Below are 16,611 nucleotides of genomic sequence, written 5' to 3'. Positions count from 1 at the left end.
TGGAACAGCTACACATACTGTCAACACCTCTTCATCCAAAAGAACATTTTGGTGCAATTGTTTATTTAGGGCAACATACTGCATAGATTTTATATGTACAATATAAAACACAGGCAATAAACATTTTCAATCTCCCCCACAATTAAAGAGCACCCTTTGTCTTATACAGCACTGACTGCACTTTTTATGACAAAATGAAAACCACATACCAATAATTCTATGCACATGGAAAGCAGAGCAAAGCACACAAGCACATGTAACAAACATGCCAGTTTCTAATTCTCCCTTTCATAGTTAGGCACAAAGAAAGAAAAGCACACAAGCACACATGTAACAAACATGCCAGTTTCCAATTCTCCCTTTCATAGTTAGGCATACAGCAATACAAGTTCTAGCTTGTACTTATGACTTTTTGACACTGTACCATTACATTCCATCAGCCTTCACTCCGACCACTCTTTAGAATAAAAAGCCTTACATACTCTTGCAGCACTTGATTACCACATACATGTCCACACAAATCAAACAATCAATGAACCTAGCCTAGAAGTTTTACTCATGCAAGCCTGAAATCACAGCCACTTAACATTATTACTGTATTTTTAGTGGTTTTATTTCCATAAAGTTGGATGTATATGCAATACCTTTTGCAGTGCCTCTTCTGTTTTCTCAGGGTTTGTTTTGAGTGCTTGGGAAGCATCATTCATTGGTATAGGCATGAATCTCAAAGTATAATTCCTAAAGAAAAATAAAAGACTTTTTAAATAATAAAAGTTAACCTTATTACTGTGCCTCTTTATGGAGAATGACTAGACCGGAGAAATAAGATGCATCTAGCTTGTCCATGGAAGGTACTAAGAATGTATTTTTCACATTTGTGTGGACTAACTGGAGGCATGCACGCTCCTTTTTGCTCCTACTTCTTCTTTGCCACTAGAGAGAGGTGGAGATTTTGAAAAGCGAAAACGGCAGTCAAGTGACCAATGCCCAGTGGCTGTGAATTAAAAGGCCAAGCTGTCCTCTGTACCTTTGTGCACAAGGTTGAATTACTTTTTCCTACTTCAAAACAGAATAGGCAGTGTTAGTGCCTGCTGGCATTTCTATCAGATCTAAGCCTAAATGGAAATATTCAGTAACAGACAGATAGTGACTAAGAAACTGAGTTTCGAAAATTTACTATTTAATAACTTCTTATGTTTACAAGGATTTGAAGACACTTGCTGAATTTTTAATAAAAGCTGACAAAACATGCATAGCATCTCTACACCGCTTCATGCAAACAAGTGCTCCCTGCATTTTACTTATTGCTTGCAAAATATTTCCATAGGTTTGTCCATCTGCTGCGATATGAGAATAAAGACAGGGTTTTGGTCTTGAGTGAAAATTGCATTTAAACTGAGAACATAAATTGGCTCGCATGACACAGTTAAACCTAAAATGTTACATGAAGTGTTGTGCCCACACACCTTCAAATTTGAGTAAGTGAAAACAAAACAGCAGGAAATTCTTAAAACCTGGAAAGGAATTTTTTCTTCCTATTTTCAATAGTCTTAATTTCCTGCAAACATCTCTTCCTCCTCCAGCCATCTGCGTACGTCCCATCCTCTGCTCCCATTCCATAGAGAAATACATAAATATAGATGGAACCCCGTATTTTTGAGCACTTTAAAGTTGACCATTTCAACTGAGTCAACTCCATTGACTTCAATGGACCCATCCTCACCAAACACGCAAAATCCAACGGCAGACACCTTAACTACTGTGAAACTCCAAGGTTCTTTCACTTCCTCTCCCACCAGTTGCTTAGCTACATGAAACACCACTCTCTGAAGGGCAGCAGTGTTTTGAAGTGCCAAACACATCAATGTCTCATATACACTACCCAACATTTTACCTTAAATTATAATTAAAAACTTCTATGTTTCTTCCCTAATGTCAATGTGAAGGTGGTGAGGCATTGGCACATGCTGCCCAGAGAAGTTGTAGACCCCCCAATCCCTGGAAGGTTGAACAAGGCTTTGAGCAACCTGGTCTAGTGGAAGGTGTCCCTGCCTGTGGCAGGGGGGTTGGAACTGGATGATCTTTAAGGTCCCATCCAACCCAAACCATCCTGTGATTACAGAATATATATATAGCTGTCAGTGCCAGGCAGTTGCTCACATGGAATCAGCAAGGTCCCCGTCCTTCCACACTGTTCAACGGCCTACTGCATTATAGCCATAAAACTTGTCCTTCGAGAGAACTGTGCAAACAATGCAGACCCTGTTAGTGTCCTCATGTAATACTAAACAGCAAACAACTGGCTGCCCATCAGCATGGGGAAAATTTTTAAATGCCAAAGATACCAAGCTAAAAGTCAGACAGTAATTACAGAACATGCTGATTGCCCACTACCTGCCAGGTGGTGTATTTATTTAGCTAAAAACAGAGGTAGAATTCCAAGGAATTCTGCAGCTGTTTGACATTTAATATAACTCATGCATTGAAATCGGTAATTGTCAGCTCTCATGCTAGTAATTATATGCTAAATTCAATTTAGTCAAAAGCTTAGTGCACTGTCCCTCACACGCACACACAGGAGAAGGGTGGGGAAATGAAAGGCAAAGAGATTTCATGGACACAGCGTCACGGAGGCCAAACTTCAGATGACCACTATCTCAGTAAGGCTCTGTACTTGCTTTCCTTCCAGACAGATAGCATTGTATTGGAATGCTACTTTATTTTCACCTAAGAATTAAGCAGCTCTAAGGGAAAAAAAAAAAATAAAGAAAGAATTTAAAGCTTGCTTTTTAGCTTTGATCATCAGAGCAATATTTATCTTCACGCTTCATTTTTCTCTGTTTCTTTTGAAGTCTAAAATACTCCTCCATTCTTCTTTTTATTAGCACTCCAGTTGTCTCTTGTACCAGTGTATTTCTCTACCAAATGGAAAATCCAGTGATTTCATAATGCATTAATATTCTCAGCAACATAACTATATTTAAAGGATGTCAAATTTCAGAGGGTGCTAAGATACTGGAAAGGATGTCTCAAACCCATCCCATCTCTCCCTCTACATACAGCATGTGTGACAACAGTCCTACATTTGGTCCCTTGTAGTAGCTTCTGTCCCATTCATGACATACATTCTTTGCTGCACTGATGATGATTTTGCTACCTATTTGTTTTTCTTTTTAATGGGAATAAGATCATCTGTTCTGCAGGCTTGTGCACGTGAATTTCATGTTACTGCTAAGGGAAAAAGTTGTAGCCTTCTAACAAACCCCAGCATTTACCATGATATTTTAGAACCTGAGCTATTTATTCTATCAGTCCATACAGAAAAAGTATCGTTTAGAAATGAATGTGGGGCAATACTGGACACTTCTATGATAAAGTGGGCTCTAGGCTGCAAAGCACAGAAGTACATTCTTATTTTCATATTAAAATTACAGAGATACAGGTCCCTGTTTAATGGCCAGGCCGAACAGGATGCCCACTATTCTCACATGCTCTCCTGAGCTGCCAGCTGTACTGAACCCTGAACTCTACAGAAGATCCTCTCAGCATCTCACATCAGCTGGCTGGGACACCCTTGGGGCAACTCTGCCAACAGCCATGCTCCTGGAATTCCCTTGCAGGAATACAACTATAAACAGATGAAAAAAAAGCTGGAAGGAGAGGAAAAAAACAATCTTTAGATTACTTCAGCCTGTTTTAAAGTCTGTTACAATCCCTCCCAATTCTCCTCAGCCTCTGCATAATACTATGAAAGCCTAGCTTGCTTTTTTTAGTGGTTTAGTGTATGATTTCATTTTGTTCTTTAGAAAGATAAACACCACACACAACAAGTATACCCCTAAGCATTTTCAGTATATTTTGACCCATTTTGAGCAACAATTCTTTCCTACGGAGTACTGATGGTTTCATGTTTTTTTTTAGGCAACATATAGTGGAGGATGTTTTCAAGATGGATTGTTCAAAGGCTAATAGTTTTCAGTCATTATTGACAGCTCCTCTCCTGCAGGTTTAAACCTTTGTTGCTTGTGGCTTAGTTTGTAATATTACCAATGGTTTTAACAATTTTAAAATGTTAGAGGAGACATAAAATGACCTCAGCTTCAAAGGTAAATAAATTAGATGCCACCTCAGCAAAGCAGAGTGCCACACAGTTATCTGTAGCATTTTTTTTTTTCTTAGATGATTTGCTTTTGCCTTAGGATTTCCCCCTCCTTTCTATTTACTTATCCAAGCACTTCAAAACAGAAAACTTGATGCTCCCCAGAAAATAGACATATTTTCTTTTCTACCCCGTCTCATAAATACACATTCTATTGCCCTCTAAAAGAGAAATGTCTGCAAGCTGAAAAGTAACCTTTGCAAATTATTATTCAATACTATCAATGGAATCACTCCAAGATGATTTGCTTAATTATGCATCATTTATATAATTTTCCCCACCAGTGCAACTGAATTCATTTTGAAAACAAGTATACGAACTACAACAGTTTCATAAAACAAGTAACTTTATAAGCTCTAGCCTCAAAACCCCTCCAAGGGCTAAAATACTGCCCTAAATAGTGACACTGTTTTGAAAGACATTTTATCTAGTAACTAGCAATTGCACCTTACCTTCACCTTCTGCAGACACCCTTTCTTCCTGAGGGATTTAACAGTGTGACACAACTGCAACTGCTGCTTAATTTAAATCTGTAATTTTTCCCTCTTAAAAAAAGTAGTAACAACATATAAAGAAATGTGATGGAGATGGAGATAGATGGAAGTCGTTTAGCATCTATCACTGGTAATGGCTGCAACTATAAGTAAGCTCAGGGAAGCAAAATGACCTAGACTACAGTGATTACAATGAAAAATAGCAGTTCCTGAGATAACAATTAGTTTCAACTTGCTGGGGGAAAGGGAAAAATAAAAGCCAGCCCAAAAGGCATGCTTCAGTAATTTTCTGTTATTACATACAGCTTCATTCACTGACTAGAATAGAATTTCTGCATGCTAGCCACACAAAAGAATAAAGAAAATGGAAAATATTCTCAAATTCAGAATTTTAATGCTAACAGTAGAACTCAATGGCCTTAATGTTGATAGCAGAGTATGGATGAAAGAGCATTAGAGCCTTTCCCATCCTTTTGAAGGATGTGAAGTCATACATTTTCCTTTAGATTGAGCATCCTGATGCTTAAAATTGAGAGCGCTCAGCGTCTTCAGATCATACTGACTGCAGTGAGAACTGCAGCTGCTCAGATCATTCAGGATCTAAGTCCTTGGCTTCTTCATCAATCATTCAGTTGCTTGAGAACTTACTTTTCCAGTGCCACAGCTATGTCCTGGAAGCCCTGCGCAGTGATGTTATTCTTGTCCCATATTACAGTTCTAAGAGGTGGAGGTGAAAAAAAAAGGAAAAAAAAAAGGTTAAACAAAAAGCACTGAATAAATCTATACTGAAATGTTGCTTATTGAAAAAAGCCAGTGCTGTATGTTGAAAGTTGTATAGTGAAAGGCAACATTTTAAAAACCTGCCTCTAGTTATACCTAAAACCTTGAAATGTCAGAAGTTAGGGACAAAGATACTACAAAATTCAGTCTCTCTTTTTTTAAAGGAGACTCTGTACTGCATTTTCTACCACCAGCATAAAATTGTAACTTTCCTAAAATACAGTTAATAGAAGGATTTGGAGATAAAATGCCAGCTTTTTTCCAGGAACAGAATCAAAAATAAAGTTCAAATGTTTGTGTTTGCAAGCCCACACTGAAAACTAAGAACATTGCAGCAAGTGATCAATCCCTGTTCTATATAGGTTATATGGCTACAGTTATAGAAAAACGTATTTAAAGAATTCATACTGAGTGGCAGTCAAAAATTGCAGACTATTGCATATTCAGTCCTCTACTAGCTCACCATACAGTTCCTGTGATTCCACATGCAACATAACTAGCTGCCAGTATAAGCCATTAGGTTAGGTGCATAATTGTAGCTCTTTTGAATACACAACAGTGATATGAGTGATCAAGCCACCCTCCTCCTCCCTCAATTTAGGCCACTCAAGCAGACTGCCTGGCAATTTGTGAACACATGTTCAAAGTTCTCATTAGTAGTCAGAAGAGACAGTCAAGCAGATAAACCTTGCCTGTACAAGAGCACTAGCTGTAGTTGTGATTAAAAAGTAGAGGCAACCCCCTCCTCAAGATTTGTGGCAAAAAAAGAGAAAAGATAGATGGCAGGGTTTCACAGGTATTGACACCCTTCTGCTGTTGCAGAATTACCCCTTTATTTTTCAAATGGAAAGATGGAGATAAAGAGAGGAACATCCACTCTGCAAAGATCAGATATATTTAAGGTCAAATCTTGAATATTTTGGTCACTGGAAAGTGTGTTTGTATTTCTACCCGGATGTGATGTTATAACATTTTAAGCAGAGCCAGTTACGACTACATTATTCAGTTTGTAATCACACCACAGACTGTGGTGACATTATGCCAACTGTGACATTCAATGTACTGTGAAACATTTCAGTCTGCCATCTTGAAAGCTGTCAAGGCTTTTATTTTGTCAGGCACAGTGGTCATTTCAGGTTAATACATTCAATAAGTCTAAGTCACCTCTCCAGTGTTTTTAATATTCAGTTTGGGCACAGCAACACAAAGACCAGAATCCCTGCTTCTGAACAAAATAGCCAGGACTGTTCTATCCTACGGGGAACAAATGCCTGGAGACCAAGCATAAAGTGGTCTCTTCACACAGACAGTACACTAGGAAGGTTCATCTGCACAGTCTGGCAAGAGGAGGAGTTATCTTTACAGATAACGGTGACATATTTAGAGGTCCCCATCCAGATTCATACTGATTGAAGGTTTTACATGCTGGATAGGAAAAAAGTGATACTCTCAAGCCATCAGTGCCAGACATGTGCTAAAAAGCAGCGAAGTTGTCAGGTGGATGAAGTTGCAGAGAAGAGATGCCAAGGTCCATCAGCACTGTAGTAGGGAAGGGAAAGGAGGGATGGTCCATGCTGCTACCCACTCTGAATTCCACATGCTTCTAGCTCTCCTAAACAAATTGATAATCCGGAAGACAAAGAATGATTTAACTTAGTTTCCCATCAAATATTAATTTCTCTGCTGGGAACGCCTCCAGTAGAAAAGATTGAGCAGAGCAGAAGAGAATGGCTAAGCACTGGAACAGGGTTTCCAGAAACACCATGGAATACCTGTACTTGGAGATCCTCAAAACCTACCTGGACAAGGCCCTGAGCAACCCCGTATAGCTTTAAAGTCAGCCTTCCTTTGAGAAGGACATTGGATTACGCAACATTCAGAGCTCTATTAACAAGGATGCTTGGATTTTTATTATGATCCTAAGAAATTTAGAGTTCTATTGTTCCAACAAGAGGTCTTTCATTTAAATTAGAAAATGTAATTTTCTCTGGTTTCAGTTATAGAAATGTTTTTACAAAAAACAATCTGCTTTTCCTGGCTTTTGTTAATTTGTTGAAGAAAAAAGGATGAGAATCTTTCCAAATGGAGACACTATAAAGGTGGCTATACACAGAAGGGTTCTGAGGCGAAACAGCTTAAGTCATCACCTTCAGTATTATTAAGCTATTCTGTCTTTTACTGCAAATACATTTCCCTTACCTGAGTTTGGTGTTTATCTGTAAGGCTTTTGCCAGCATCTTTGCTCCCATGTCTCCCATGGCATTTCCACTAATATCCACTTTTGTAAGAGAAGTATTGCTGCCCAAGGCATTAATAATGATGGTGACCTCAGTCTTCAGCTTGGAATCTGCGAGGGACAATGACTGCAGAGGCTGTGGAGCACAGAAAGGGCACTGAGAACAGCAACTGATAACACACTCATTTCCCAAACACCAACCAAAAGTTGCAAGTTCCCCAAACTCTTGGAGACAGCAATAACCATCAAAGAGTTATTTCTGTGTTTGCTGCAGATCCTACAACACATGATAAACTGGGAGTCAACAACTTACAGCACAGGTGTCAAACACATACACACGGTAAGTTGCAACACCCTGTGCTGACAGTGCCTTCAATTTCCTGTGTTCTATTAAGTACAGAACACAGCATAAACCCAAAATGAGGCAACAATCAGCTTTGCAAGACAAATCTCTATTGTCCAGTAGGTTTCACTTAACCAGCATGCTTCCCTGTCAGTGACAAAAATGTCTAGCACTTCCCTCCTCTCCCTCAGACCGAGAGATTTATCCAAGGGCAAATTAGGAACCGAGACATTGCTGAAACAAAACCAATTCCTTTAAACTGTTTTATTATTATTCAACTTCAGAAGTGATTGTGCTTATGTGTTCCTTCAACTACGGGCATGGTCATTTGGGAAGAAAGAGAGAGAAAACTGTAGCAGGTCTGAAATTAAAAACAGTAAGAAAGTATCTATTTAAATGTGTAAGTCAATGAATATTATTCGCAGTGGTGTTCTGACACCTCTGACTGCAGTATCTTTAGGTAACTTTATACATACATACATACAGATAGATAAATAAATACACACGCACTATGTTATGCTGAAACTACTTTACTGGGCTCTGGTAAGGCAAACTTTAAGCCTTAAGAAAACCTCTTTTAAAAATGTCTGTATTCTCTCAGTGTCCCAACACTCAACAGCAGGAGCTCAAGAACTACAGTTTGTCCATCACCATGCCTTGCAGATGTATTACAATTGCTAAAAGTAAAACTGTAATTTGTCTTAGCTGATGCACGAGAATTTCACAAAACATTTCCCTTGCTCAAGTGTGAGTTCATGCAGAGGAGGTTGCTGTTGTCATACGCCCACTTAAGCATGTACTGGAGGATGAATTTTAGAAGTTAAAATGTCCAAATTACATGTCCAAATGTCCAAACTAAAATGTCCAAACTGTCAGAATGGGAAAATCAGTATCTTTTAAGGATGAACCCACATTAGGTGCCTAAAGCTGAGATTAATATAAATAAATAACTGAACTGTGCACACCTTCTGGAGTCCAAGATGCTTGCATGGTACCTGTTATACAATGGGACTCCAGCCTCCAGACATGACTGGATTACAGTGATAACTAAAAAGCTTGCAACAATAGGAAATACACTTACAAATGAGGAAATGCATAAGTATTTGGAGGCACAGCAGGTTTATAATTAAAAAGGCTAACAGTAACACAAGCCACATGCTGGTTTTATTTTAAATGGAAGTTATTAAATTACTATGTTAATGACCTTAATCTGTCTATGTTTCCCCATTTTATTACATTATGTACCCTAAAGAATATTAGCATCATGTTAGAATGGCACTTAGAGCTCTTGGCACAAGTTTGAGGAGACCTCCTGTGACAGATTTCACAGAAACGCAGCATCACTCCGACAGAAATCGCCAATAAGCTTATGAAAGTCAAGGTTTTTCTGCTTCCTACGTGCCACTTCAGAAAGGTGCATTCAAGTAACTTAGCTGGAGGTGCTCCCTCCCACATGCCAATTTTTCTAAACCTCATATATCCTCACAGGAGAGGATGTTTCACCTCTCGCATTCAAATACTCTGAAAAAAAAAAATACATTCTTGAAAACACTTCTGCACTGTGCTCTGCAAGGGTTTACACCTATATATCATTACTACCACATAGAAAACATGTATATAGCCCAGTAAAGTACCTGATATATTAGCAGTGTCTCTGAAGTGGATGAACTGCTATTTTTCTTGCACAGTTACCCTTATCATTTACTCGGTGAACAAGGAGCAAAAAGCTCTGGACTCACTTGGTGCCCTGAATGCAAACTACAATCAGAACTTAACTCGGTATAATTAAACATACGGCCTAAATAGTCATTACATCCATTATCTGACCATTACATTAAAAAACCCAACAACAAAAAAGCCATGAAACCCAAATCCCCCAAAATAAGGGCAATACTCTAGATAGCCTACAAACACTAATTCCTTGTAACAACTTAGTAGTTTGAGATGGATATTTAGGAAAAAAAAAAAAAAAAGAAGAAAAAGAAGTCTGACAAGCACTTCAGCGTCCCTGCTGCAGAAAACAGATACTGTGCCAATGCAGTGAAGATGCCTTAACACCATCTTTTCACAGAAGAGGAATTCTTAAAGAACAGAATTAGAAATTGTATGATTGTAGCCCACTGATTTTGTCATATTCCTGCTGGAAAATGTTCAAGAATTAAACCAAGCTAAATTTGTTCTCCTAAGAAAAAAAATGCTGTAAAAACTCTCAAAAGGCCAATTCTGCCACAAACATTAACTAAAAACTAAAAATACTTAGCACTGTAGTAATTCTTTGCACCTATGAAGGAGTAACTGGCACCCTGAGTAATGACACTTGGCACTGTAACATCAATTTTTGCAACAGGAAATGGTACAGTAAGAATATTGCCTGCACAGTATAGCATCTACATAAATAGACAGGAACTGAAAAGAACCCCCCCAAATAAATCTAAGTATTACATTCTTGTTTATTCTAAACACATTGTAAATTTTGCTGTGTCAGTTACTACTACTGCTTTCAAATTGTGTAGAATTGTATTTGTGTCTAGCTCTATTTTTAGAGTCATATAACTGAGCTACTGATTGTGTAAATCATTTTACTCATGACTCACATTAACACAGCAACAGATCTATTTAAAGCTTGTATAAATACATGAAGAAGCATTTGGCAGATGACTGTTTCAGATTAAAGCCTCTTGCTTCAGCTCTCCATGAAGACAATGCACAGTCCCTAAACTGTACTAGCTTGCAGGCAATACTGATAAAGCAGTATGCGCTGGGCATCATCATACTCTGCTCTTTCCAGTTCCATCTTCATTTTAATGTCCTGTGGCAGTAAATACAGTAACGGTATAGAATATGTAATGGTATAACAAGGACCACCCCATTTAAAACTCAAATCCAAGTCAAAATAGCTAGAAATTTAAAATAATATTCTAAGCATCAGGGTATAGTGAGGACAATCCTACAAAGCTATCTGCAACACATGGTTTTTCCACAGCACTACAGCTCATCCTCAACTCTGCAGCTGCTGGGAAATGCTTCAGACTGATTTTAGCACCTGATGAGACAGAAAGAAACAAGATTCCTTCACCAAAGAGGATCAACAGGAGAAAAGAACACCGGGACAGAAAAAACAGGGTAACACTGACAGGTTCATACACTGTACCTCAAAGGTTAATGCATAACATATAGGAGAGACAGTTATTAAGTACCTAAATAAAGTAACTTTTTTGTGGATTATTTCATGGTAATACTGTTTGAAAACAGGATGAGACTCCAGAGAGCCTGAGCTGCTACCTGAGGAAAGATAGAGTAAGTAAGAATTATAGGAGCACTTGACCACCAGATTGTGGAAAAGGCAGAAAGTGGAGCAATGGCTGAGATCACCCATGAGCTGAAAAGAAAAGGAGCGCAGGAAGTTGAAGCTGATGATGCAAAGGATGGAGAGCTGTGAGAATGATACATCCAAAAAATTTAGCAGCTACTTTTTCTTTGACCTGGAAGCTACCAAAGCAGAAGCCAAGAAAGACAAACAGAAGGTTGTAACACTTAATAGAGACAACAGGGTGAAATTTGGAATGTTTATCCTTACGAACAAATAATATGAACAGGATAGTCATGCAAAAAGGAAAAAAAACCCAACAAACCAACAGAGGTTTGTATACTTAACAGACACGGAGTGTGTTAGAGGTGTTTTAGTCTATGGCCTGAGTGGGAAGAAATGCTCACCTGCAACAGAGCAAAGGGATGAAGGAAACTGAGAAAAAAAATACTAAATTATGTTTGCTTATGAGTAATCTGTTTTGACATAACAGTCTTCAGGACAGCTGTGAAAGATTTAACATGAGAGATAGGGCAGGAGACAAATGTTCAAAGAGAAGAAGCAGGTGCTACCTGATTAAATGATACCCTTCAGCATGCTATCAACAGGAAAAGGAGAGAAGGGGAAATCAGTCTTGCAGCATTCCCTTTATAGACAAAGTAGAAGGTGGCCACGTCACAAAATGAAAAGGTTAGCTTGGTACAAGAATTAATACAGAGATCTACTTATACTTCTTAACACAATCCATCTGACTTGAGTAAACGAGGACTTACAGCTTTCATTACAAGCGCTAACTCCATTAGAATCAGCTCTGGTATTCACACACAGCACTTCACTGCATTACACTGACAACCAATGATTTAAAGTCATAAGGCAGGCAAAGAATCAAGAAGAAACAGTACCACTAATCCCAACTAAGAGGACACAGACAGAAGAGAGAGAGTTTAACAAATCACTTCAAATACTACCAAGCATTAAGAAAGGATGAACACAGAACATGGAATCCAATACCTCTTCCTTGCATGGAAGGAGATATTGGAAACCCTGGTAAAAAATGCTCCTCTGAGTTGCAGGGTACAGATACAGATGAGAAGAGAAAATAAGAAAGCAGTTAGTGTGGAGACCATGAACTTGTAGGTGAGACAATAAAGACAACAGGAATAGCAGCTGTTTATAGACAACTGAATTCTACAGTCAGCTATGTCTGGAGAACAAGGAAAACGGCTTGTTCGCTACTTGCACAGGAAATGAAGGAGAAAGAAAGGACTACAAATAGATGAATAAAGATTGACAAGCATGAGAGCAACAGAGCATCTTAAGATTCCCTTCTAACCAAAACCAGGATGCTAAGTAAGGCAAGAACACAAAACCAACCACAGAAGTCTTTCAGAATCAGGAAAGAGGGTGGAAATGAAGAAAGTGGACAAGGACACAGCAAGGCACTCTGACAGGGTTCTGTGAAATTCTTCCTGTGATTAATGTACTGGAAGAAGTAAAGAACAGCACAGTGAACAGTTTTTCTGCATTTTTTGAAGGAGAAGGGAGTTCTGGGAGATCACTGCAGTAACTCTGCATTTTGTCAAGCAAAAAAAATGCTGATACCTAAGAACAGCTATTAGCAAATAGTGCATACTATTAATTAAAAGTATGGCCACCCAGAGAACACTACTACTGAAATCTACCAGGGCACAAAAGTTTTGAAAACTTGTGCCTGCAGGGCTGTATAACTTAAACCTCAAACAACTAGGTTACATACATCCAACTATTTAGAATGACTACTTTTCAACAAGCATAGATCCTAAGACTATCCTAAGAAACATTCACCTACATGCTACACATAATCCAAATTACTATTTGAAAGAAAAAAAAATAGCCCAAACAACTAAAATGTTGGACATGTTTGTGCAGGGTCATGATCAAGTCTTATGCAGCAAGTTAACACAGTGAAAAAAATTAACAGAAATAGGTTGTGAGGGTACAAATACACATGATGATAGTAGGTAGAAAGATACTCACTGAGTCCTCGTCTTGAATCATCTGAACTAAATTATCAAGTACTGGAGTGAGATTTCTGAGGAAATAAAAGTTAGGGTGACAATGAAAGCAGCAGCTTCTCCTCATCCATTCTTTGTTATTTAAAAGAAAGAAAAGCCTTACTTGGATTTCATGTTGTTAAAATTTTTGCCTAACGCCAAGTGCCTTATCGATCGGTTTTTACTAAGCCAGACTACAAGGGTTGAGAGGTCAGATTCTAGGCCTGTAAAGAATCAGATAAGATTAAGAATTAAAACACATTTTCACAAGAAAGACCTAGGCAGGGTCTTTACTAGTGCTATATTAATTCAAGTAACTATATCAATGTACTAATTTCTAAGAGCTCTAGAAAAATTTCCATTCTTCTGTTTTTAAGTCTTTTACTCCTTTATTTTTCCTCTGCTTTTCTATGAGAATAAATGATTTCTCTAAAATAAGCCCTTTAAATCTCCATCCTAATCAGCCATTGAAGGGACCTCTCAGAAACTCAGAAGAGAAACATAGTCCCTTGCCTGTAGTCAACCACCCAAAGGCAGCTCCTTGCATTGTCAGGCAGAGTTTAAAGTTCCTTTGAGAATTCTGAGACCACACTAATCGCTATTTAATCTTAGCAGAGCTGTGTACCAACAAGGTCTCAAAGCCCTCAAGAGCAAAAAGGCCAACAATAAAAGGCTATGAACAAAATGATCTGAAAAACAAGCCAAATTTTATTCTACTCCTGAGTGAGGAAAATAACATGCTGCAGTACTGTATTCCCAAACTACTGGTGCATTTGAAGAGTCCACTAATTAGATTACAGTGACCTAGGATCCAGATCCACAGGATAATTTAGGTATTAAGTATGTCTATTTATAATAATAAACCTGTTTACATAATTGGGCTGAGTCAGCACCACCCAAAACTTTCTATTTACCAGGCCATTCCACCTTTTTTGGGCATTCATCTGTACCGGAAATCTGTTTCTGAAATACTTCAGCATTTGGCTGTTAGAGGGGCAAACACATCGGGTGAATTCTTCCACTTCATTTACACTCTAAGTCTGCAAGATGAGAAGCCAGCTGCTATTCCCAGCTAGGAAGCACAGAGCCCAAAATGTAGGAACAGTCCAAGGTTCCAAAGACTCCAACAAGTCTTCTCTGACCTTAAGCTGCTCGACTGTTTGCTCCAAACTTCCCTCCCTCATTTCAGTGTCAGGGCTTCATTCTCTACCTGGTCTTTCCCAGCCTTTAATTATGCTTTCACTTCTCATTTAGCTTCTCATCCACTTGTACTTAAACCCACATTCTTCTAGATCTAATATCACGCTTGCTGCCATCAATTTCTTTTGCTGTGTTACATATTATCCCAAACAACAAACTTCCAAGTTAGTCTATTAACATTCCTTATACACTTTATAGCAATGGGAGTTCTTGGTCCGAGATGTTTCCATAATCAATATGGTCAATAATCATAAAGCAAGAATGACCATCCTTGATTACACTGTGAGCTGAAAGAAAAAGTTTCTCAGATTCTTGACTTGCATGATCCTCCATTCCTTTACTGTGTACTTACCATTGTCTGAAATATCTAGGCTTGTGATATTGTGTATTTCTGCTATGCATCCTTCCAAGACTTGTGCACCTCCAGATCTTAACTAGAGACAAAACATCATCCATTTTTGCAAACTAGTTACGGTTTCAAGATAACACAGAAAACAGCAGTAGGAGCTTTGTGGATACAGAAAGCACTACCAGCAGCAAAAAAAAACAGCAACACAAGGAGTTATAGACATAAAAATGACAGCCTATGCACACATTCCTACTATTTTCATCCCTTAAACTCAGTATACACATATAAATGAGAAAAAGGACTCTGATTTCTCTTAAAACTATCGTTCAACAGTTAACGTTGGTGAAAGATTTAAATGTTGGAAACACAATGAATCCTTTAGCATTTTTGCTAGGCAGTGACTGCAGGATTCTGGTGCTGCTTCTTTACATGAAAAGTCCAGGATATTTCCAACATCTAGCAAGAAAAAAAATAAATGGAGCCCAGCCTACAAGCATGCAACACTGTCACCCTTGGATCTCACTACATTCAAGTCCTCTTTCAGCTCTCAGGACAATGCTAGGGTGCCTCCATCAAAGATGAGTAGGAAATAATAAAAAATAAAAAGAAATTAAACAAAACAACCCCAAACAAAAAACCACAGGCAATGAAATAATTACGTTTCCCAAAGAAAATTGTTTTCTTTTTCACTGAAAAGAAAATTTAAATAATCCAATTGTAAAATGGCCACAAAAGACGATAAACAAGAAAATCAGTAATTTTCATTATTCTAAATTTAAAAACATAAAAAAGAAAAACAGCAATGATAACAAAAATGCCTAGCTGGAAAGTACTGATTATGATACAATTAATCTGAAATATTACATGAATAGAAAAGAAATATCAGGATTTAATGAAAAAAAAAACAATTAAATGGCCCAGGGGAAAACATCAAGACTCACAGTTGTGAAAACTTACACACTTATTTACTAATGGTACTGAATTAATGCAATGTGGCAGGGTTTTACTCCCCTCAAAGAAGCAAACGCATTTTCTTATTTCCTGCAGCCACATAAACTACTTAAGTGCACTTCACTTTACGAACATCCCCCAGAGAAAAACTTAATCAAAAGAGAGGAAAAAATCTACTAAAATCTATTTCCATATTTTCTGTTTTCTCTTTCCTTGCTTCAAAAAAAAAAAAATCTGAAAGCTTTATCAAACATCAAACAGCCTTTTCACCTCCTGTGCATAAAAAAATGAGTAATATTTTACTTTTATCTATGCTATAACTAAGGAAGCATATATGCCTTCTAGAAGTATTTTTCAGTAAAGACGCAATTCGGCACTTCCTGTAACGTTTGAGATATGTGACTGGTTAACATGCAGCTCAATAACTTGGCCTAAGCATTTAAAGAACAATGGTAGTCAAAGACAACATCTAAATCATAAATCACATCTGGAAGTGTAAGAGATACAGAACGTAAGGCACCTTTCCTCTTCAGCATAAAACAAAGCGTACCTATCCTTCACCCTATCCTCTCAAGAAGTGATCAGATTAAAGTCTGTATTTGGGGCAGAAGTGGTGCAATTTTAACTCATTTTTCTGAGAGCATTTGTAGCATTTGGTGTATACCAAAACCATTCAGCTTTGCTCTGCACTGCTCTCCTAGTGCGGTGCACCAGAAAATGACCATTTTACAACACACAATGTCAAAGCTATTATTGCAG

At 38.0% G+C, this 16,611-nt stretch overlaps 1 protein-coding gene across 8 annotated transcripts in view; it reads right to left on the bottom strand.

Annotated features, from left to right (window-relative positions):
* Nucleotides 1-16,611, bottom strand: part of CARMIL1 (capping protein regulator and myosin 1 linker 1) — a 195,416-nt gene that overhangs the window by 60,744 nt on the left and 118,061 nt on the right. For 7 of the 8 annotated variants that reach the window (XM_061448954.1, XM_061448956.1, XM_061448961.1 and 4 more), the window contains 6 exons: nt 14,905-14,986; nt 13,477-13,576; nt 13,336-13,390; nt 7,633-7,805; nt 5,302-5,370; nt 645-738 (listed from right to left, as the gene is read on the bottom strand). In XM_061448954.1, the coding sequence (XP_061304938.1) occupies nt 645-738; nt 5,302-5,370; nt 7,633-7,805; nt 13,336-13,390; nt 13,477-13,576; nt 14,905-14,986 (573 nt within the window). The remainder of the gene's footprint in view (nt 1-644; nt 739-5,301; nt 5,371-7,632; nt 7,806-13,335; nt 13,391-13,476; nt 13,577-14,904; nt 14,987-16,611) is intronic. The other variant, XM_061448960.1, reaches the window with a different exon arrangement.

This window comes from Pezoporus flaviventris, unplaced genomic scaffold (genome assembly GCF_033815535.1).
Source record: "Pezoporus flaviventris isolate CSIRO_AGI_PZ_B2104156 unplaced genomic scaffold, CSIRO_AGI_Pfla_v1 ptg000007l, whole genome shotgun sequence".
Taxonomy (NCBI): Eukaryota; Metazoa; Chordata; class Aves; order Psittaciformes; family Psittacidae; genus Pezoporus; species Pezoporus flaviventris.
The sequence above is the reverse complement of the archived record's forward strand: the minus strand, read 5'-3'. Positions and strand labels throughout refer to the sequence as shown.